This window comes from Gobio gobio, assembly GCF_949357685.1.
Source record: "Gobio gobio genome assembly, chromosome: 12".
Taxonomy (NCBI): Eukaryota; Metazoa; Chordata; class Actinopteri; order Cypriniformes; family Gobionidae; genus Gobio; species Gobio gobio.
This window is the reverse complement of record NC_137105.1, coordinates 11,545,524-11,569,952: the sequence shown is the minus strand read 5'-3', so window position 1 is coordinate 11,569,952 and position 24,429 is coordinate 11,545,524. Positions and strand designations below refer to the sequence as shown.

General features: G+C 37.1%; 1 protein-coding gene across 1 annotated transcript in view; it reads left to right on the top strand.

Moving 5' to 3' along the window:
• tbc1d32 (TBC1 domain family, member 32) overlaps positions 1–24,186 on the top strand; it is a 65,798-nt gene extending 41,612 nt beyond the window's left edge. The window contains exons 28-34 of the mRNA XM_079831088.1: positions 3,731–3,814; positions 7,223–7,292; positions 10,857–10,972; positions 12,048–12,202; positions 14,511–14,651; positions 17,474–17,662; positions 23,452–24,186. Of these exons, the coding sequence (XP_079687214.1) occupies positions 3,731–3,814; positions 7,223–7,292; positions 10,857–10,972; positions 12,048–12,202; positions 14,511–14,651; positions 17,474–17,662; positions 23,452–23,571 (875 nt within the window). The 3' untranslated portion in view covers positions 23,572–24,186. The remainder of the gene's footprint in view (positions 1–3,730; positions 3,815–7,222; positions 7,293–10,856; positions 10,973–12,047; positions 12,203–14,510; positions 14,652–17,473; positions 17,663–23,451) is intronic.
• The last annotated feature ends 243 nt before the right edge of the window (positions 24,187–24,429 follow it).

Sequence of the window (24,429 nt, the reverse complement as noted above, 5' to 3'; positions counted from 1 at the left end):
AACATGATGCAATTATCATTTCAAATGGCAAAACTACCAGGCTCAGACCATCTTTGCTTCTGTAATGGCAAAATTACAAGTAGGCTATTTGTCTTTGAATGTCTATCTAAGGCAGTCGCCATGTCTCCAAATGCAAATAATATATATATATATATATATATATATGGCAATATACCTGAAGAAGCCATTTCTGCAGTGATTCCACACAATAGTAAACAAAGTTCCTCTACTTGTTGCACTGGGTAAAGGATACTGATAGCCAGGCTCTCATTGGCTAGCTGTTAGCCAATCCGAGTCAAGCAGCTTAATGAGAACAGGCGCAAATCGAGTTGAGTCTTCCTGCAGGCTTTCTATACCATGCTAGAATGGCTTGAAACAAAGTAACCAGCAGGGATAATACCACATGCTTGATGACTAATTGATGACTACAGCCCCATTGACTCTCTATGTAAATGCATTGATGAAGTTAACAGTTGGATGTGCCAAAACTTTCTTCAGTTAAACAAAGACAAAACTGAAATCACTACATTAGGAAACAAAGATGAAATTCTCAAGGTGAACGCATATCTTGAGGCTAAAGGTCTAAAATCAAAAAATCAAGTCAGGAATCTTGGTGTGATTTTGGAGTCAGACCTGAGTTTCAGTAGTCATGTCAAAGCAATAACTAAATCAGCTTACTATCATCTGAAAAATATTGCAAGAATTAGAAGCTTTATTTCCAGGCAAGACTTAGAGAAACTCGTTCATGCTTTTATCACCAGCAGGGTGGATTATTGTAATGGTCTCCTCACCGGCCTTCCCAAAAAGACCATTAGAAAGCTGCAGCTCATACAGAACGCTGCTGCCAGGATCCTGACCAGAACCAGAAAATATGACCATATCACACCAGTCCTCAGGTCTTTACACTGGCTTCCAGTTACATTTAGGATCGATTTTAAAGTACTATTACTTGTATATAAATCACTAAATGACCTAGGACCTCAATACATTGCAGATATGCTGATTAAATACAAACCCAACAGATCACTCAGATCATCAGGATCAAGTCAATTAGAAATACCAAGGGTTCACTCAAAGCAAGGAGAGTCTACGTTTAGCTATTATGCCAGCCGTAGCTGGAACCAGCTTCCTGAACAGATCAGATGTGCTCCAACAGTAGCCACTTTCAAATCCAGACTCAAAACACATCTGTTCAGCTGTGCATTTACTGAATGAGCTATGCCACCGTACGTCCGACTGATTGCACCATATCTTATGCATTTACTCAATGAGCTCTGTGCTTTGTCCGAACTGCTTGCACTTTAATTATGTGTTTCATTTTAACTCTGTTTTATTTTTATTTTTTAATTATACTTTTATTTTTAATTATTTTTTATTTTGTTAAGGCTGTCTGGGTGGAAGAGGTTGAGAGACGGGGGAGCGATAAATCGAAATCCCTCCGCGCGAGGACGATCCGTTTAGATCTGCTCTGACGGATAGATCTGTATAGCCTTGGTGGTAAGAGGAAGGACCGTGTAGATCCGCTCTGACGGTCGAACAAAGTAGAGATAGCCCTGGTGTTCCTGTCCAGGAAGATTTGTCTGTAAGGGTAATGTTTAAATGCACAGTTACCTGACAAATATTTTTTGAGTACTCCCTCCGGTGCGAGGAAGACCCGTTTAGATCTGCTCTGACGGGTAAAACATCTATAGAGAACGCCCTCAAGTTAGGCCAAGAAGATTTGTCTGTAAGGGTACTGTCTAAACGCACAGTTACCTGACAAATATTTTTAAAGTAAACCTGACTCTCCATTTTCTTCCACCCCAGATAGGGGATTTCATCTTTATTTTTATTTCCTTTTAATTTCCTTTTAATTCCTATTATAACTATTATACTATATATATTTTTATTTTATTCACTTATAACTATTTTAACTTCATTTCTGTGTAAAGCACTTTGAATTGCCACTGTGTATGAAATGTGCTATACAAATAAACTTGCCTTGCCTTGCCTTGCCTAACCAAGGCATTTTTTCCCTAAAAAATGTTAGAGTCCATGGTAGAACTTCAGACATAAAAGTAGTGAAATACGTGTGGCAGGGTACCTTTAAATATTCAGGATCACTAATCCTACAAGACCAGTTTCTGTAAATGCAGAAAAGATTGTTTACAATGTGAAGTGCGCACTTGATTTTTAGACTTAAGTTATTGGCATTTATTTACAACACACCTTGATGTATATTACAGTATATGTCTTTTTTTTTTTACGGTCTTATCTCCACAGGAAAGACAATTGATTTCTACATTAAAGGTGCTGTAAGCGATTTCTGGTAAATGCTGTTGATATCTGAAATCACTAAAACAAACACGCCCTTACCCAAAAGAATCACACCCCTATCTTAGTGCTTCCACATTCATGTACATGCTATGCAACTCTATGGTGGAATCTGCTGTGCCTGAGGTTTTCTGGATTATGAGTAGAATATTTTGAGGATCTATTACTGTTGTGATGTTTAACACGCCATTATCTCAGTACATGCTGTCACTGTATGTGTTGATTTAAAGTGGTATTCGAATTAAAGCAGAGTTGGGTTATTAACAGGGCTTGTCATTAACACCCGCCAGCGCCCGCCAAATGTGGGTAGATTTCAGCTGTGGCGGGTAAGGCAGCCACTCCCACTAGCCACTTTGGCGGGTTGAATATGGTTTCAGCTACAAATGAAATGCCAAGACCGCTGTATCACAAAATTACAACTCTTTATCGATTAACTTGCCGTTAGTGAAGGCAGGATAGGCGAAATCGTGCTGAATGACACACAACAGATGCGGTCTCTCGCGTGCGCTCTCTCTCTGTTGCACACGCGATCAGTTCTCCTTGCGCCTGAATAGTCAAATACACGCACACACAGATGTCAAAATGTCCATCGTGTGGAGTATCTCGCATGAACACAGTCGGTTATGGCTTAAGTGTACGTAAACAGGTTGGTAATAACTGGATATGTGTCAGAATATTATGTCCATGCATTTGGCAACCCAATTAAATACCTGTCTCTCATTAATGTAATAAATGTATAAATATTAAATAAACCTACTGTATCTGAATTGTTTTATTTTATTTGCTATTGTTTTTGTAATTTGCTTCTTTGTTCTTTTATATTGTCTAACAAAAATAACTCATATCATATTACATTTCTCATATTAGTCTATGCTCATATTGCCCACCCCTTGCCCACCTGCACATACCAGCTGATATGCAATGTAGTCTTGATTTGGGTGGTCACTCTACATTTGAAAGTTTGAAAGGGTTTGAAATCTTCTAAATCAATTAAAATGACTCAAAATCAAGTAATTTAAGCATGCCAAAGTCAACTTTAACCATATAAAATGTAATTTCCAAACAGCAAAATTGTGGCCAGTGAAAATGCTGAGCGGCTAGTAACTTTGGAAAACCACTAGCCACAGTGGCTGGTGAGCAAAAAAAGTTAATGTCAAACCCTGGTTATAAACATTGTTTGGAGTTATGCATTTCCACAAACAAGACAAGTTTCACTATAGAATTGAAATTTAAAGCATGGTTTCTCATGGTAGATCTGTTTTTAAACTCAATATGCTGTAGCTCAAGACCGTCTTTGAGTTCTCTAGGATCTACTCTTTATATCACAGAGGCTCTTTTGCTGGAGATTTGAGGTTTGATTCAAAGGGAATTGCCTTGACAGTTCAGGTTTCCTCTTTTCTGTTTGCTGCTCTCGTAGTACTTGCTGATCTGTTGGAGAAGGTCGTGCTGCATCTCTCTTCTTCATCTACCGACTGCTTCTTTCCACCGGCAGAATATAAAGGTCAGTCAAAAGCACTTCAATGTTTAATGAAAGGATATTATTTTATTTATGTCACCAACTTGCAGTAAGCTAAAAGAGATACGCTTCACTTCTGACGGTTGAATAAGAAAAACAAGCATATATGTGAATATACCTTGTAGCCCAGCTTCTCATTACTGTATATTAAAGGGTTAATTCACCCAAAAATTATTCTAAATAATTATTCAATAACTCACCCTTATGTCGTTCCAAAACCGTAAGACTTCCGTTCATCATTGAAACACAAATGAAGAAATTTTAGTACAAGTGTAGTCCACATAACTACACTTTGCTGCTAAGTTCTTAGAGATCGTAAAATTAAAACCATATGTATTGCAGGTTCAAATTGTGTCCAAATATTCCAAATTATCTGAAGAGACTCAATTGCTTTATATGATGAACAGATTGAATTTAGGCTTTTATTCACACTTATACTATGGGGCTGTTGAATGCTTGAATCTGTTTGGTTGACGAACATTCTAAGGTGTGCAATTATTTTCAGGGAAACGCACGGCTAAAGTAGTCCCAGGCAGGTCTTGACCGCATTACAGTTCCATATCATCTCGCCAAATGATTTCAGTTATTTCAAACCTTATTGGTTCTTGCTAAAGCTCAAACGTGCTGCATAACACGCGATAGAACCTCATTGGTTCTTGCACATCAATCGAACATGCTTGAGCTTTCGTTTACCATAAATGATGTGTGAGTTGATGAATGTTTATATGTGAATAAAAGCTTAAATTGAATCAGTTCATCATATAAAGTTATTGTGTCTCTTCAGAAAATTTTGACTGAACCACTCAATTCATATGGATTATTTTTTCCATCTCTTTATAAACTTTTTAAAACGTCAAAGTGGACAGAAATCTCACAGATTTCATTCAAATATGTTTATATGTGTTTCGAAGATGAACAAAAGTCTTACGGGTTTGGAGGGTGATTACATTTTCATTTTTTGGCGAACTAACCCTTTAACAACCAATATTGATGTGCTAGTGTCACGTTGACCAGCAGTATTAAAAAGACAAATTGCTTTCTGCTGGAAAAAATAGCTTTCTTCCTTTTTGCATCCCACCTGGTTATCACATGCGGTTGGATCACCATGGTAAATTTATTGTAAAAATCCTTCTGGATAACATTTGTCATCTTTCTATTCATGCAAAACAGAATTATTTAGAAAACTGGCGAATATTTGGGGCTCTTTTCATTTATTAAACATAATGGTTCTCAGAAATAATATTGGTCATGCTCTTTTGTTTAAATCCCAGCTGCAAGTAATATCTGCGGTCTTGAGCTTGATTAATGTGACCACTTCAAAAGACAGATTTGACAAAATTCACACCCCTCTCAACCTATTATTGTTTTAAGAATTACAATAAGCCATGATAATTATGATTTTTGCTTTGTATTTGACTCCATGACATCAATTAAACATCTTTCAAAATGTATTCTCTCTCAAAACATAAATGTTTCTTTTTAATCTCAGAGAGCTGAAGTTTTCATACTTTGAAAGAGTTTTTGATAACTCTTTGTTTGGGTTCTGAGAAGCTCATGAACTTTTGATTTAACGTTAATGACAAGCATCTCTTTTCATTTATGTGTGAAGTCCAAAGTCTGAAACTACAAGTGAAAATGCTTCTAGAAATCTTAATGCACTTTTTTTATATAAAACTTATATTAATTATATTATATCATTAGTTATGTATGTTTGTTTTACATTTTGAATCCCACAGTGTTTGAATTTAACTGATAGTGTTTGTGATGTTTTGAACCATGATTCAGTTGAACTGATTTGTCTAACTATTTGAAATCTAAGGAAGAGCATTTGTCTAGAAATAAAATGTGCATGAAATTTTGGAAGCAACATTTGATGCAATTTTTATTAACAATTTGAAAACATACAGATGGACAGTAGTATTAAAAAGTCCCCATGAAATCAATATTGATTTAGTATATATGTATATATTTTTTTTTTTATTATAAATATGTTAGTCTTACTGTTATCTATAAGCTAGTGTGCTCCAAAAACAATGACAACATTTATATTTAGAAGATAAAAGCAAACTTACAGTCTCTTCTGTTGATCAATGATTTTGATGATGTCACTCTGCTCTTCAGCTTCTCATCAGATTTTCTGTCCAATCAAATGCTCTTTAGAATCTACAGGGTTCCGCCCCCTAAATTATAAATAGATGCTGAAGCTGCAGCTAAAATTGGTCACTTGCTCACACATTTGTCTACATGGTGCACTACAAAGGTGATAGGAAACAATACAGACAGTGTAAATATGCTTTCGATTGAGGCGACATGCAAACCGTTGCAGCGCACACAGTTTGCACCGGTTCTGAGACACGATAGCACAGAGCAGATCATATGCGCAAGTCGGCTCATACCAGAAAATGCATCATACCCATTCGAATTCTGCACAGAATGCTATATTTTAAAACGATATGTAGGAGATTAAGAGTATAAACGGTTAGAGATTAGGAGGAAACTGAGGCTTTACCAAGCTCAACGACTATGTCCGAGCTGTGGTATAAACGAAACGTTATTGGCTATTTTAAAAAAGGAGATGAGCTGTTCGATATGTCCCTCCCTATCTTCCTGTTTCAGTGGAAATGACCGTATGTCAACACTTTGAAAAATGCTGCGCATTTAAAGCTGCGTTTAAATTTGATTTTGCTGCACAAAATGCTGTTTCTGGGTAAACTTTCGAGTGATAAATGAATTGGTGAGTGAGTTCATTCAAATATGAATTTATGTGCCTGAACCAGTTGCAAATGCCCAAGCTTCCCAAATAAGATATATGGGTACATGCAGATACCTGACATTGAAAGTATTATGGTGTTATGTTACATTTAGCATTTGTGTCCTCTGTATCCTCACCTCTCATTTAGCAGAGCAGTTGGAGCGAGTTGTCATGCTTCATCTCACTTAGCCGATCATGTCATAATCGCTGAGGGAAGTATGATTTGTCATTCAGTCTTAGCCTTTCTCTCCTATTGGTTCGTTTGCCAGCCAGTCAAGACCAGTCCCTTCACAAGGTGCACATCTATCTGCATTATGTCATCATTACAATCCTGACATTGTTGTTATATTAATGAGGATGGAGGAATGGCCCCATAATTATATCAGTGGGCCCATTTCCGTCTCACCAAGGGCATTCACTCAATTAAGGCGATTCTTAAGCATGATGAATGTAAATTACGCAGCTGATGTTGATTTGTGGGTAAGCCAATGCTGAGATGAAAATGTATTATTTAACAGCACATTTTGCAGTGCTCTTTTACTACTCTGTGCTCCATTTACCAAAATTAAATGGGTATTTGAAGAGGGGGTGTAAATGGGAAGTCATTCCTCTTCTCTTTTTTTTTTGTTTTTTGGTTTCAGTGGTGGACCACAGTGTAAAGACTCGAAGCCTGTCATCTGTGGAGCAGTTAGGTGTGGGGATATCCCTCAGGTAATATACATGCCATATCAAGGTTAATGGTTTAGGAGAAAATAAAGCAACTTTGAAATAAGAGACTTGAAAACTCAAAAACGTGTTTTATTATTTTTCAGTAAAAATGTCCTTAAACATCATTAAAACAAAATTAATTTACTTTAATACTATTAATAATAATAAAGTTTTTCTAAGTAAAACATAATTATTTATAAAAATGATTTATAATTAAAGTGCTTTTCATTGTAAAGCAACCTCCTGGTGCTCTTTAGAACTCTTCTTCTCTAAATGTCTTCATCTAAATGTATTCTGCTTTAAATGGCATAATAATTATTATAATTTTTTTGTGTTCCTTGAGGTTCACTTATAATGTTAGTTAAATTATATATATATATATATATATATATATATATATTTAAATTGGCAAATGCTTAAGAGTCAATGATCGGATCATTATTGCAGTGATTATTATGCTTCTATCATGTTATATATTTGCCACCATTTCTTCCAACTCTAAATGATGGAGTGTGTAGTTTTTCTTTTCTTAAACAACCTTGTAGGAAGACACATCATGGCCATATTCCAGGATGACAATGTCAAGATTCATCCGGCTCAAACTGTGAAAGAATGGTTGGGAGGGAGCATGAAGAATCATTTTCACACATGAATTGGCACCTCTGAGTCCAGACCTTAAATTCATTGAAAGTCTTTGGGATGTGCTGGAGGAGACTTTACAGAGTGCTGGACTCTTGCATTGTCAATACAAGATCTTGAGCAAAAATGTATGCACCTCTTGATGGAAATAACTTCACAGCATTTATTTTCATCAAGAGATCATGTATTGACTATTCAGTGTAGGCCAGAGGTGGACTTTACAGTCCGGAGGCCCATTTCAAACACTTGGAAGTGTATAAATATATTTCTATATATAAATAAATATATAACAATGGGGGAAAAAAAATGATGAAACTAAAACTGCCAGTAAAGTGAGTCATTCAATCATTCAGTCAAACAATTTGTTCAAAACACGGACTCATTCCGAACTCGGAGACGCGCAATGGCTCTATTGTGTTTTTGTTTTGTTTTACAAAATACCGTATTTCCTCAAATAAAAGCCTACAGTCAATTAAATGCCGGGCCTCTGATAGTGGCCGGGGGCGTGGCCAGCACAAACAAATAAAGGCCGGTCTCAAATTAAGGCCGGGGAAAAATGATTTCCTTTAATTTCATGTGCATTCAAGTTCAGCAATGTAGGCCTACAGTAGGGTTGTGCCGAAGGAGCGAAACCATCGTGACCATCGTCCCCCGCTGTAGGTCTTGCGAGTGCGACGCACACTAATCCTGGTCTCTTCTATACTTAACCTAAACACTTTGCAGGAATTGCTCTGTAAATTAAATTGAGAATAGCCTATAACTGATGCATATATGCTATTTTATATGCTGTAGTCTATGAGAGATGTGACGTGTGTTATTCTGTGAAAATACCGTGTAAGGCAGGCTACACAAATATTGATCTTGACAATCTCTTAGCCTCTTGTCTTTTTTGCACATCTTACTCTGCATTTAACTTAAAATATTTTATTTTGTACAAGAAAGAAAACAGCATAGGCTTCAAAATTAATTATGTTATTGAAATATTGTAAAGTGGTCATTTGAACTACACGAACGAACGTTTAAAAAACAATATGCAAAATCAAAATTGAATAGCTCCATAACAGATTGAGAAAAGTGCGCGTAATGAGTAATTAGTTGGGTTAGAAAAATAACGAAATTATAGTTTTTTTTAAGTAGAAAATAATATTTATGTAAAGAGATATATTCAAATAAAAAGTGCTTAAAGGAACACAACTCTTCTTAAGTGGAAGGAAGCTTTTTTCCCTCACATGGAATATAGAAAGCACATTAGTTGGGTTAGTAAAATAACGAAATTATAGTGTTTATATCGAGTCTATAAAACACGAAAGAACAACAAATATATCAAAAAAGTATTTCTTTAAAGTGAATTTAGTTTTGTTAAATTGTATCTTAATTTTAATCTATGTTTTATCAACCAAATTGCCCGGATTGAATAAATAACAAGCAAATAGCCTGTAACAGACAATGACATGGAGGCGGAGGCGGCCGCGCCGCGTGAACAACGGCTTAAATTAACTAGTCTACTAGAAAAAAAAAAATCTTTAGTCAGGGGCAGCCCTTACTATTTATTTTAGATAGACCTATATTTGATCCAGCATGTCACAAAGGGAGTTCTGGGTTGAGCGCCCGGTGCTGAGCGGAATGAGCTTCAGAAATGAACGGAATCTCCAGAAAGGCGCTCTCCACTGGATGAAATATTACCGCTCTACACACACACCACAACCGTCACAATATGACCTCATGTATGTTTTAAAAACACAATTCAACTTATAAATAATACTTTTGAATGGGCCACTTAAAATGTTTATTACAAATAAATTATTAAATTCTAAAAATGAATAAAATGAACAAAAATTTGCATTGCATTAGCAATCCTTTGAAACCACCCCACTTCCCGCGCCCCTGATGATATCTGCATGTCCTCTGGAACGCTATCGCTTTTCATTTAAAAACTTTTTTTCCAATAGATGGAATTTGAAATACAGGCCTGCCGCTAATAAAACCCTGCTTCAAATAAAAGCCGGTGACCTTCTGCAGTTCAGGTAAATAAAGGCCCCGGCTTTTATTTGAGGAAATACGGTAGATCAAAAACAGACAGGGTACTAAGTCTGAAATGAAAGTCACCTAACATTAACGTCTTGTTTATTGAGCTGTTGTATAAAATCATAAGGCTATCGTATTTGCAATTGTGCTAATATTCCGGGGGAAAAAACACTACTGGTGTAGGCAAATGTCAGCCGTTAAGTCACTGAGTGACAGTTGGTGGGGCCTGTGGTGTGATGATGTATAACTATTCGTCGATGTCTTGCTCTGGAGGCAGGCATACGCAAATACATTTGCCCATATGATGTCACAGATCCCACAACATCAACATGCGCCCACTTTAGAGCTTGATTAAATAAGTGAGGAGGATGTTTTAAGCTATGAAACTTGCAAGATATTTCAATGGTACAAAGACCTCTTATATGTCAAAAGATAAAGGCAAATTTGATTCCTCATCTCATGACCGCTTAAATGTTTAGATATTTATACTGGAAAACATTACTGATTAGGAAATTGTTGCAGTATTTCTGCGTTATGTCAGCACCCTAGTTTAACGCAATATGAACCCATTTAGATATTTTGTCTTAAGGCTGTCCAAAATGACTGTAATCAGGCAATGTTGTCTAGTGCTCAGCACATTGGGATAATTGTAACTCTCTGATAACCTTCATTTGGTGCTGTGTTTCCCAGGGAGAGACTGTACATGCATGATAAAACCGAATTCAATTTGGTAGTGAGATTTGTTCTTATTAGTCAAGAAATATTGCCCAGAGAAAATGAATTATGTAAATGTGCACATGTTGGTGTTTTGGGAAGAACATTTTAACAATGTCTTTTCAACTTAGTTTAGCAAGGTTATTAAATGAAGCTGCCATGTAAAACAGTGTGTGTTTGTGTGTATAGGTATGGCAAGTTCCTGAAGCTATTGAGAGAAGATTCAGAACAGGATCTGTGTCTTTTGCTAAAGCACTGTCAGGAGTTTCTCTCTCAGCAACGAGTCAAGGTCACCTCTGAGCTCTGTATCCTTCTCATTACAGATTATTCCTGAAATCAATCAAGTGACAACGTATTGCAAGAATTTTGATATTTTACATTTGTTTTGCACAATAGTGTAATTTGCTTTACAATATTTACAATATTGCTTTTTCATATATAGTATATTTATGTTAATGTGGAAAAGTTTAGTATCCGTTCAATTTAGTAAGCATTTAGTATGCATCTACCTTTGCCCATTGATAGGACATGATTCTTTTTGAGTGAATTTTGAGTATTTGAGAAATATCAAACCAAATGGTCTTTATTTGAAAGAAATGTAGCCAAAATTATTTTAAAATGATAAAAACAATACATACACAACCGTTCAAAGGTTTTGTGTTTAGGATATTAAAATAAAATGTAAGCCTCTTATGCTCACCAAGACTGCATTTAAAGTAAATATTATTACAATTTAAAAGAATGGTTTTCTATATTATGTAATGTGCTGCTTAATATTTTTGTAGAAACTGCTTTCAGGACATATTTTCAGGATTCTTTGATGAATAGAAAGTTGAAATAACAGCATTTATTGGAAATACGAATCTTTTGTACACAAATTTCTTTCTTTACTGTCACTTTTGATCATTTTAATACATCTTTGGTGAATAAAAGTATTAATTTCTTTTTTTTTTAATCGCACTGAACCCAGACTTTTGAACGTTAGTATATATTGTTTAAAAATAAGACAAATAGCATTTCAATGCTTTCTGATTGTCAAGCATTAATGAAACGCATCCTCTGCTTGGATACCTGTGAACTTCATTTACTAAAAATAGTTATAAATCATTGCAAAAAAAAAAAGGGTTAAAACTTCTAAGAAAAAGCTGTAGTATAATTTGTTTGCAGATGCTTCTTGGTGTGATGGTCTGTATCTAATAATGTGACATTCTTACATTTCTTCAACAAGTGTTACTTAAGTGTTTAAATACCTTTTGGGGCTACTATATTGCATTTTAGCCATCAAGTCCTGCTCTCTAGATATTGGCATTAGCAGCAACAGTAAAACTCAAATAGGTCAACCTCTAGAATGTATCGAAGATTCCTTGACCCAGGTGTCAGCCTATTTTCAGGGCGGTTATCCTGGTCACGATTGGTTTGCCTCCACAGTTTTTCTGCTCATGCATGGCGACGTGGGCCGCTCTCTGAGTCTGCTTTTGCGTTTCTCCCGTTTGCTGCCGTCTGCCTTCCTTTGGCCCCCGAGACTGCACAGCTCTGTGAGTTACCGCCCGTTACATTAGTATGGGCTTTTTTTTATTGTTTCTCTTCCTTCTCATTCATGTCACCCTTCAGTATGTGCTGCTGGAGTACCTATTATCATGACTGGAGCAACACATTGCACACACAACACATTAAAGAACTAGTTCCCCCCGAAAAATAATATGTTTCAATAAATACTTTTATTCAGCAAGGATACATTCAGTTGATCAAAAATATATAGTAAACACTTCTACATTGTTACAAACGTTTTCGATTTCTTGTTTTTCTCTATTAAGCAGCACAAGTGTTTTCAACATTGAAAATAATAATGTTTCTTGAGCAGCAAATCAGCATATTAGAATGATTTCTGAAGGATCATGTGACACTGAAGACTGGAGTAATGACGCTGAAAATTCAGCTTTGCCATCACAAGAATAAATTATATTTTGAAATATATTCAATTATAAAACAATATTTTTTGCAATTTTGTAAAAAACATAAAAAAAACTTTTGACCCCAAACTTTTGACCAGTAGGGTAAATGTTGACAAGTTTCATTTTGGGTGAACTATTCCTTTAAACGTCTCAAACTTAGCCCATGGTGCAATTTTGTAAACTAATAACATCTGCATCCCTCTCATGTTTAGTAGTGCTCTGAATTGATATGCACATTCTTGTGTAGCTCCCATATCCATGTGCTGTAAACAAATCTGAGCATTTTGACCTGCATTAGCATTCTAATCTCCATTTGCATAGGAAAAGTTAATACTGGGAGGAAATGGTGGATTTCATGATATTACTGGGGCATAGTCATTACTGTGGTCCCCATAAAATTTGGATGGAGCAATCTCGCTCTCTTTCTCGGAACGGCGGATAGTAAACAGAGCTCAGTTAATAGAGTTTCAGCTGTAAAAATATGTGCGGGATATGATAATGCTCCACACACACGAGTTTGTCTGATTACAATTCCATATTTCTGTGCTGTCAGAGTGGCCGTGCATGTAAATCATTCAGAGACAATGATGACAATCAGAAAAAGGGAAGACGCAGTCCTCACATTTGTCACAGATCCTTCTAAACAGGAAGACACGGGCAGCTAATAAAATCTGGGCCATGTCATTAGCACCTGTGGTGTTTTGTTGTCTTCTGTGGTGGCCTGCACCCGTTTTACTTTTGCATAATTTTCTGGTTTCTATAAAAATGAGAGGGGATTTTCTCTTAAAAAATGGGGGGAAAAATTGCATCATAAAAGTGATTTTGCAGGGCTCAACGCTAAGGCCCTGTTTCTACTGGCCCTGTTGGGCCCCACCACAAAAAAAAGTTCTAAATACATGTTTTTTAATAAAATAGGCCTAGTTATTGTTTTAGTTGATATGACACCAAAAACTACTAGCCAAACTCATATTTTAAATATTGTTAAAGACAGTCCTTAATAAAATAAGAACAAATAATCAAATAATGAGCTATAGTACAAATGAATACAACAGAACAATCATATACAAATTAAATAAACAGTTCTTTTCAGGTTTTTTATGTTGTTCTAAACTAGATTTCCAGGTGCAGAAATAGTAATCAAATATAAAATATCACTGCATAGTCTTCACTGTATAAATATAGATTAAAACTTAGTTATTCAGTTAAGAGCAGTCAAGTGAATGAGAGCAATTTTTTCTCTCTTTTGTTTTATTAACAAATAAAATCAGATCAACAGAAAAAACAGGTCCAATATTCTGTTACACATGCATTTTATTTCTCCTGTTTACGTTCACTTAAGACATAACCGACTATGTTTATGATGATACTCGACAAGACGGCCATTTTGACAGAATTATTTGTAAATACGTCCGTTCAAGCTTAGGAAGATGTGAAAGAGTATTCGCACGCTGTGAGATGCGGTGTTCTGGTCGCGCACTTTGGATGTGTGTTGCACACAGAAAACTTATAACACAGCGTGCGAGTACCAAACTGAGAAACGCAGGTCCTTTTGCATCTACTTGCGCTTGAATATTTAAGTTGGCAAGGCTTAAAAACACACGAAAATTATCAACTGGCCCGCGTTTCTTTCACACTGGCCCAGGGCCATCGGGCAGTCCTTATTGTTGAGCCCTGTTTTGTGTGTTATATAAAAGTCTTCAGAAGTCATATGATAGCTTTTTGTGGAAAACAGACTATAATCAAATAATTATTTACTGAAAATCGTGCCCTTTGCAGAGTTCTCAAATCTCATTAGCACTTCATGATCAACCAATGCAGCTTAGCATCATTTACACCACACATTGTGCAATGCATTTTTAAGAGTTTCTTCACATTTTTCCCCATGATTTAGGTGCATCTCCCTTTAGAAGTCGCTCAATCGGGCATTCATCCGATCTACTCCTGCACCGCTCATTATGTTGAGATGCTGCTCAAGGCCGAGGTTCCTCTGGTTTATTCTGCCTTCAGGATGTCTGGCTTCACTCCCTCTCAGGTGCTATTTTTTAAAAGTATTTTATTAGGAATTTACATTTTGAATTCACTCTGTTGGTAAATATCCAAGCAGACCTACCAACCTTGATGCATTTTGCATCGCAGGTATATATTCTGGTGCTTTCAGAGTCTAATATTTTATTAATAATAGTACCAAAATATTATTAAATATCAATAATAATAATAATAAACCTGTGTGACATTCTTTTATCTATGGAATAAGAATAATTTTGAAAAATCTTTCCATACAATGAAAGCATAGAACATATAGAACTGACTTATCTGAATTTATTTATGGCAATAATAATAAAGACAAAAAAACATGATGGTGTGTCCTGTATTTAAGCTCATCACATGTTTCTTCGTCACAAAACTCAGTGGGAGTCACATCACTGATGACGTGAATTGTGATCGCTGGGTGAATAGTGTGACATTGCCAGGCTAGAAATATAAAGATGCAAGGACATTCTGTTATGACCTAAATAACTGACAATCTTCATAGACAAAAATGGTGATTATTCAGCGCTACACTTTCTCTGGGGTTTATTAGCATGGTGTCAAAGCTCTGCCTCAAGTCTTTTGTCAGATTTAGTCAGATATGACCTTATCTAGCAGTCAAGGACAAGCATATTGAAGACTAACTTTGTGTTCTGCGTTTAGTTTATTTATTTGTATATTCTTTATCATTTGCTCACTCTCAATATGCCTGGATCTTGCTTCATTCCTCTGACATGACAAAAAAATGTATTTCTCTGTGTGCCCAGAAATTCAATACTGTTATTAGAATCGAAGATGTTTTTTGGTAGCTATTATTTTCTGAATATTTTTCAAAGCTGCTTTGGAAAAAGAGCATTTTTTCATTTTTCATTTTTTTTATATTAAAACACACACTCACTTCACACATACACCCATCTAAAAATATGTTCAATAAGCTTAAAATCTTTCTGAGCAACATGTTTCCCTCTTCTTTTTAAGGACAGGAAATTAAGTCTTCCAGTGTAACGAGGCAATTTACACAACATTTTTGTTTGTACTTTAGTGTGATGTGAAGGGAAAGCAGAAACATGGTTTCAGAATTCAGTAGAAGCAGTAAAACATTTGTTCACCTTATTGTTCTTACTTACAAATTAAACTGTTACACTAGACAGCAAAGCAAGAGTGCTGTCGTTTTCTGGTATGTTGAATTCAACCTGAATTCAACACTGAACTCATGGGGACTTCTGTCATTGTGGGGACCTAAATTGAGGTCCCTATGAGGAAACAAGCTTATAAATCATACAGAATCAAACATAAATGCTTGGTTTGTGTGACGGGTAGGTTTAGGGGTAGGGTTAGTGTAAGGGGATAGAATGTACAGTTTGTACAGTATAAAAACTATTACGTCTATGGAGAGTCCCCACAAGAATAGTGAACCAGACGTGTGTGTGTGTGTGTGTGTGTGTTCATCTTTTAGCTTTTTGAAGTTTGTAGGATTTTTTTATCAATACAAATTAGAGCCCGACCGATATGGGTTTTTGGGAGCCGATACCGATATTAGGGTGTTATTAGGCCGATATTAGGCTCGCGAGTTACAGTCCTCTTGCGCCTGATGGCTGACTTAAAAACACATGCAAATGATAAACTTTCTCTCTATGATGGTTAAACTTTGCAATTAATACGTGAATATGCGTTCTGAACCGTAGTCCTGTGACTACCGCGGATGCGCACATCGCCATATCGATGCTAAAACGATACATCGTACAGCCCTACTTTACAGTAAGTTATGTATTTCACAAACTAGTTAGCAACTTACCATTAAGACAATGCTTGACTGCTGCTGCCTGAACAAGAGACCTCCTTATAAGAGAAAGGGTTGCTGGTGTCACTACAGTGACCTGGGTCGCCAGTAGCAAACAATGGAGCGCGCTCTGCTGGAAAAACTACGCAATTACACAATTTACAAGCATTTTATCTGCGTTATATGTCCTGTAAAAAAAATGTCATATCGGTGGCAAATCTGCACCATATATGCGCTGATGCCGATATATATCTGCGACAGGCTCATATCTGCCGAAAAAATCGGCAGACCGATAAATCGGTCGGGTTCTAATACAAATATTCCATAGTCTCTCAATTAATATGTTTTTAAAGTATGATGATTATTGTGTAAAACAGTTCATGTCACAAGAGTTAATGAGAAACATTGAGCCTACAAAAATATCCAAAGTTGTGAAACTAGTAACTAGTTTTGAATGGACAGAAACTGAAGGAAAGACGTCTTTTTGTTTTAAATTGAGTGTCACCTCCATCATAGAGGGCATCTGTGTCTGTGCACTCAGAGAGTGTTTCGAATTCTAGACAAAGCAGGAAGAGTGTCTGAAAGAGAGACACAGATGCTGTATAAATTGCCTGCTGGAGTGGTCTGAATGTACGCATGTACGCTTGGCAAGACTGGAACGCCATCTATGATACCGCAGAATAATTGAACAGCTTCTGAGGTGGATTATATGACCTGAACTCAGTTCACCGCCACAGAAACAAAACAGAAATACGTCAAGCTTGTGGATGAAAGGGATTTCTGCATATGATTCAAGAGACTTGATTTATATCTGTGTATGAGCTCAAGGAACATTCTTTCAATGAGTCATTCATACACTGAAAAAAATCATGTTCTTTTGAAAAAATCTAATTTTCCAGTGAACATACTTATGTTTTAAGCATACAGTAAACCACACAGTTGTGTTAGATTTATACTTAAACAAGATGATTTAAAAAATGAATGGTGCAAACGTTGCATTTTTTTCTCTCCCTTGCTCTCTGTTACTTCCTCCACCTGTTATGCAGATCTGTATTCAGTGGCTTAGCCAGTGTTTCTGGAACTACCTGGATTGGCCTGAGATCTGTCACTATGTGGCCACCTGCGTCATCATGGGACCAGACTACCAGGTGTACATGTGCGTCTCTGCCCTCCGTCACCTGCAGCAAGACATCCTGCAGCACACACAGACGCAGGACCTGCAGGTCTTTCTTAAGGTGCAGTATAACTTTTGTAAATGAAAACTATGCTATCATTCATTAAAATATAAGTGATTGGATCAGGGCCTGTCTAGGTTTTAAAAAGACCATAAACATTCTAAAAGTAAATTATTCCTAAGAGGAAAGAAGGTCATAGTTCCGAAATAATGACATAATTTTTGGCTGAACTAGTCCTTAAAGTTAGAACACAGTAAATCAGACACTCTTGCCCTGTTCCAAACTTTTTAGTGTTTCTGTGTGTGTCGCTGTTCACGGTGTACCCTGTACAATAGAGAAACCGTTTCTGGGGATTTGTACATATCCAAGATTGCAAAACTTATCTGTATTTCATCTAAATTAAAGATCAGGAATGGAAATTACTTGTAATCCCTCCCGATGTCAGTCTGAAACCCAGAGTAAATGTACAATGAATCCATTTTGGATGATTCAACAAAGCGGAAATCAAACTCAACTAAAGTTATTCTTTGTTTGCAGAATTTCAAAAGCAATTGTCTGTCATCACCGAATCGTTCCATCACTTTGAAAACCATGACACACAGTCTGGCTAGTGAGTTCAAAGCATCCTGCAAAACCATTTTAGGCTTTTTTCTTTTATCAGCAACAATAGGTAGTGGAATAGTTTTAATGTCTTTAGATAATGGGCACTTGTAATTAAAATGTCGTTTTTAGTGTTTCATTTTGAACCCAACAGCGTGCATCCACTTTCTGGGTTTGAATGGCTTTTTAGGCGGGCAATTTTTCCTCAGCTTTTTGAAAACATCTGGACTTTTCACAATAGTTCTTTCTTATGGCTCTGGTTTTATGTTAGGGATTTTTTGCTACTAACTCCACAGCTGTCATCAATGGTGTGAATAAATTAAAATAATCTTCAACACAACAAAACCCAAAAGGAAAATTTTAAATTCTGTCATCGTTAGGGTTGGGTATCGTTTGGGTTTTTTTCGATTCCGGTGCCAAACCGATACTTTTAAAACGGTTCTGGTGCCTAAACGGTGCCTGAACCGATACTTAAAAAAAAAAGGCCACAAAACGAGGTGGACGACATTAAATGGCTTTTTATTTATTTATTTTTTAATTAAATTGAACCATTTATTAAAAGTTTAATGTATACTTAAATGTATGAATATAAATAAATACAAAACACAATTTACTTATTTATAAATTATAATTGACTTATTTACAAATTCACAGTAAAACCTAAGCCACCAAACCCAACTACAACAAGCCTAATTTAACTCTAATAACAGTTACAGTAATAACAGCAGTCGTCTGTATTCTTGCTCTGCTACAAACCAGCTTCCAGCTTCAGCTTTATTTAGAAATATTATAATATTCTCTGGCTAAATATTTTAGAACGCATCGCCTTAATGTTTCCATGGCGACGCGTCATGTTTCTCACATGACACACAGCAGCCGCAATAGCGCTGACAGCTCAGCTGTATCGGGTTTATTTCAGTTTTTCTTTTTATTCAAAATATTCACAAACTTCTTAACTGTGTCACGAACTATCTGATGTTCAAATGTGTGAGTGAATGTGTGTTAGTTGATCTATAAAGCGCAATGGGCGGCGCCATGTTAGTTTGCGCCTCAGAATCGGATCTGTCGGATTTACAACACTTGAGTTCATTCTCGTCTTACAAAATACATGAAAGTAAGTGACCAGTGAACTGGAAGAAGAATAGAGTAAACTATAGAGTTACTGTATAATGTGCATGTATCTGATGTGAATAAAACACGTAACGTTAGTCAAATTATAACCGTCTGAAAGGATTGTCATTGCCGCTTTCATAGACATCAGTGTGTGTTTTGTTGCTAGTAGCCTACTTATGAGCATTTAAATGTCTGAAACCTGAAATAAACATGATGTGGTTGAAAACACTGAATAGTTGTCATGAGTTGTGATGTGACCAGCGCTGAGCGTCTGTCTCTGGCTCGGTGCATGCGAAAGCACGTTTGAATTTTGGCACCGAAATGAGGAACCGAAATCTGCGTTCTGATTCGGTCCGGTACATACCGGTTATATAAGTACCGGTGCCATATTGGAACCGGATTTCGGTTCCCAACCCTAGTCATCGTTTACTCTCCCTTATGTTATTTCAAAACTATATCACTCTTTCTTTTATATATTACAAAATGAGGTGTTTTGCAGAATCTCCAAGCTGCTTTTTGACATATAAGATTTTAATGTTCCAAATTCATCACACCAGGTTTGAAATCAGTGATACTAAACACTTCTGATTTTGTGACCTCTTGGGATATGCAAAGTTTAAAGCTGCAATCCGTAACTTGTTTTGATTAAAAATTATCCAAAATAAATTTGAGCAAGTACTTATCCAGCCAGTGTTCAAAACGATCTCTTTGCCCGATTCACAACGGTAAGCTTGTAATAATGTGTTATAATTTGAGTGGTACTGGTAGCTTTCCGCAGGAAATTCGAGCATGGTTTGTATACATAAAGAAGGAGTCCGGCTATAGGCTATAGCGCTTGTGAGGATGCTGCAGGTGGTGGATCATTTATAGCCACGCAATGCTGATGTTGTTAACATTAACAATTTGAGAACAAAGTATAGCAATAATAATAATAATTTGCACGGTTTGATGTGATATGAGCTAAGCGGTCGTTGGATTTAAAGTCCCTGTAAAGGCAATTCTGAGATTTTTTTCTAAACACATCATAAATGTTAGAAATGTATTGCTGAAACAAATTACAAAGACTTTGAACTATGTAGTACTGAATTCAGAAGTTAGACCGTTAAACAGTTTTTACCGCTGCTGTGTTCAGGATTTTCTGGGCGGGGCTAAACCGGTGGCTCGATGACGCACTGGAGCCACCGAGCCTGCCTCCTCCCTAACACGATCATAACTAGAGCACATTCGCATCAGTTTGTCAGCTCGATCGCGAGTTACTGTCAGTACTGTTAGTTACTATAGTCTACAACTTACGAAACAGCTTACAAAACAAACACGATGATCAAGAAGAGGTGGATTAATTATTTGAACAGCCATCTTGATGGAGAGCTGAGGATCACCACCGACGCCTGCCTCTGAGTCTGCATTGACAATACACCGGATCGTTTTACAAACTTTCACCGGAGACAACTGGGATTCACTGATAATCCGCTGCAGAACCGACTATCCCCCTCCCGTCCTCCCGTCCCGCCGACATCTGGTGCATCGTGATCATAGACGGTCGTGATCAATGAGTGTTGTCTTGTGTGCCACGGCAGCTTTTCCGCGAGTGGGCGTGGTTTCGGCGCCGGCAGCGGACACGCCCCAGCGTTTGAGAGCAGAGAATGCTGCTCATTTTTTTGATAAGCTATTTTATGTACTTGGCAGATTTTTTTAATGATTCAAATTTGGCTGGGTGGTTAATAACACATTTATCTGTGGTGTGAGAAACTCAGAACACATGTTTAGTTTTGACTTTACAGGGACTTTAATCACCGTTGGTGTGATTTATTGTAATGCCTTTTGGTCTGAACAAAAGTGGCAGACATGTTACTTAGTTGTTCAGATGACATTTTCCAGTGAAAATTCTTATTTTGGTCATACATCCAAGATCTGTGATTCCAAAGTACAGTATCCACACCAGTGCAGTGACTGACAGCTGCACATACTCTTCAAAACATTAGATTCATCCGCACTGAGGAGCCGTGCCAATGCACAACTCGTGTAAAGATGATAATTCGGCAAATGACTGCAATTGCAGGTTTCAAACAGAGATGGCGACAAAGAGGCAAAACTTAAGGACTGCAGTTTTAAATATGGATTCATAACACCGCGGGAACTTCCCCCAGGTACTAGTGACTTAGGGGTGGTACTCAGTGTGTTTCAACCACAGGAACCGGGGTCTAAATAAAGTTCCGGGTAAAGATTTCCCCTCAAAACGGCCCTGCTTGCTAGGTAGTACTTTTTCAAAGTTCAGGAACTTTTGGGGTGGGACTTTGGCACTGAACATGCTGATTGGCTGAGCTCACGCAACATTTTATTTCAACCTAAAAGTCTGTTGCGGTGCTGCGGAATCGTTTGCTATTTAAATCAACAATGGAGGTTCAGGCTTTATAATGTTTATTTGCGGAGGACGAAATCCAGTGGGCTCTGGAAAGTCGCGCACAGTCCTACGTCACCGGACTAATCTTCATGGTACTTTAGACTGCGATGGAAACGCAGACAGAAACAAGTCAGGGGAAAAAGTAGCCTGACAAGCCAGACCCACATCAAGATGTTGGGTCTGGGGACACACCATTGGCAGGGCTCAATCTGAGGGGCGGGATAAACGGTTGTCTTTCAAATTCCTTCTGCACACAATAGGATAGCTCTAGAACCAACCAGAGCAACGAAGAAGGTGAAGCGGAGCTAGTTGATAGATTCAACTTTTGCCGTATCCAGTCGGCAAAACTCCGAACACATCTTCCTTTTTTAAGAATGACTTCAGTGGCGTTCTTTGTTCTTTTCTCAAAGAAAAGCTTAACTCCAAGTCTTCCAGAGTGGCAGCCAAAGACGATTCAAAAGACCGCTGTTCGCCAGCTTCTTTGTTTTCAAGTAGCATGCGGAACCGCCACAACTCTGCCGTCATTATGTTAATCCCGCTCACCGATTCTATACACAATGTGATTGGCCTGACTAGAGTTTGGTTTTTCCAGCTCGCAAGCCAAAGGAGAGTTGCTAGATGCCCTGGCGACAAATTATATTTGCAGCTTCTGGGGTACGTCTAGATTTCTAGGCTCCGGGTAATTTTGGTGGAAACAGGGCTAAAGTCATGTGAATGTTTATGGTACTTTTTTGTTTCAAATTCTCAAAATGTGAACATCCTTCAAAACATCTCATTTTGTGTTCCTTGAAAGAAGGTATTTGGAATAGCCTGATGGTGAATAAGTTTTCATTTTTGGGTAAACTATTCCTTCAAGTTCAACAAAGACTGGTTGGATGAGATCTCATCTTACAATAGTAAAAACTTGAAAGTGATCGAGAAAACCAACTTTTTGTCATCAGAGCAGCTTATGCAATTTCGTGACCTAGTCTGATTCTATTCAGTTCTATTGAAAGATGCTCCGTATATTTATGACATATCTAGCATTCATCAGCAGTGAATAAAATTGGTTATCGTTTGTTTTATAATGGGCTATTCCAGTCATTAGGTTTTTTTTTTTGCTTTTAAAGCATTGCGAGTTTATTTAGTTTGTCATTGCAAACTGTCTGCTGTGGTCTGCAGTTATATCACAAAACTGCTTACACTGCAGGCATGTTTTATTTAATGCAGCAAACTCATAAAGGTTTATTATCCCTTCTCTCATTTTCATCCATTCACCATGAACCGAAGTGTCCTTTTGTAACTTCAGGCATAGCTTTAGGTCTTGCATCCGCTGACTCATCGTAAACAAAACGTAATTAATTTGGCTTTGTCTAAACAATATTATTTATCCCGAGCTAAATGTCAGATTGTATTAGGCGGTGCATTGTTTATTTAGTACACGGACGTGTAGCCATACCTCACATAGTGTCTGTATATGACCCTTTTGTTTCATTAATAAAGACCTTTTGTTACTGTTGGCAGAGGCAGAATATGTATTATGTGTAAAATTTTGCATGCTTTCATACAGCAGAATACAATTTTCAGAGTAAATTAACCACTCTGTGCAACATAATCAGGATATGCTCAGACTGGAATAAGAATATCAAACTCTCATCGGATTAAGCGTAATCTATTCTAAAGCTGTTTTAAGCCTGTTCTACCTCTTTTCCGCAAACCGACTGCCATTAAATCTGTGCTTCTCTTATGCTTGCAGGAGGAACCAATCCACAGCTTCAGGGTGAGTAATTACCTGGAGTACATGGAGGGGCTGGAGCGCAACTACAGATCCATGGTGCTCTCGGACATGAGGAGCATCTTACCAAGGAGCAGCTAGAAGGAAATCCGAAGATCAGCAGGGACTGAAAGTGCTTGTGGTACAGAATGAGACTGAAAATGTTGCATGAAATTTAGGCAGTTTTTGAAAAGCAACATGCTCGATGTGCAATGAGGCGATGTGTGTGTGTATATAAACAGTGTTGGTGAGTAACTAGTTACATGTAACAGCGTTATGTAATTTAATTACAAAATAAATGTAACTAATCCGTTACAGTTGCTGAGAAAAAATGTGTAATTAAATTACAGTTACTTATGAAAATGTTAACAGTTACAAAGGGGGTTACATCTGAATATTTTCTGTAAAAAGCTGGGATATGTCCAATAATATCAATTTGCTGCTTTGCCTGTTTTTGATGTGCACGATGCCTCCTGCCATTTAAAGGCCGTTTAGTAAAGTGATGCTATTCTGATTCTATTTGCAGCACCCCACATCTGCCAATTACATCAATCCACATTGCAGTTGAAAGCGAGTGATAAAAATGCATTCCAGTGCTGGAAATTTAAAAATCATTTCATCCAGAAATCAGAAAAGGGCGCAAATATAACAGTTGAGTGAAAAATATGTTTGCCAACGAAAATGCTAGAACATAAATGTCGAACCTGAGGAAGCTTCTGCAGGTACTGTGAGTACTTTTGGACATGCATCAAGCAATACAGAGCTTGAATACACATTAGTAGCATGGTGATACATACATACATACACACAGTGGCAAGAAAAAGTATGTGAACCGCTTGCAGAATCGATGAAAATGGGAATAATTTTAACTAAATAAGAGGGATCATACAAAATGCGTGATATTTTTTATTTAGTACTGATTAAGATATTTTACATAAAATATTTTTACATATAGTCCAC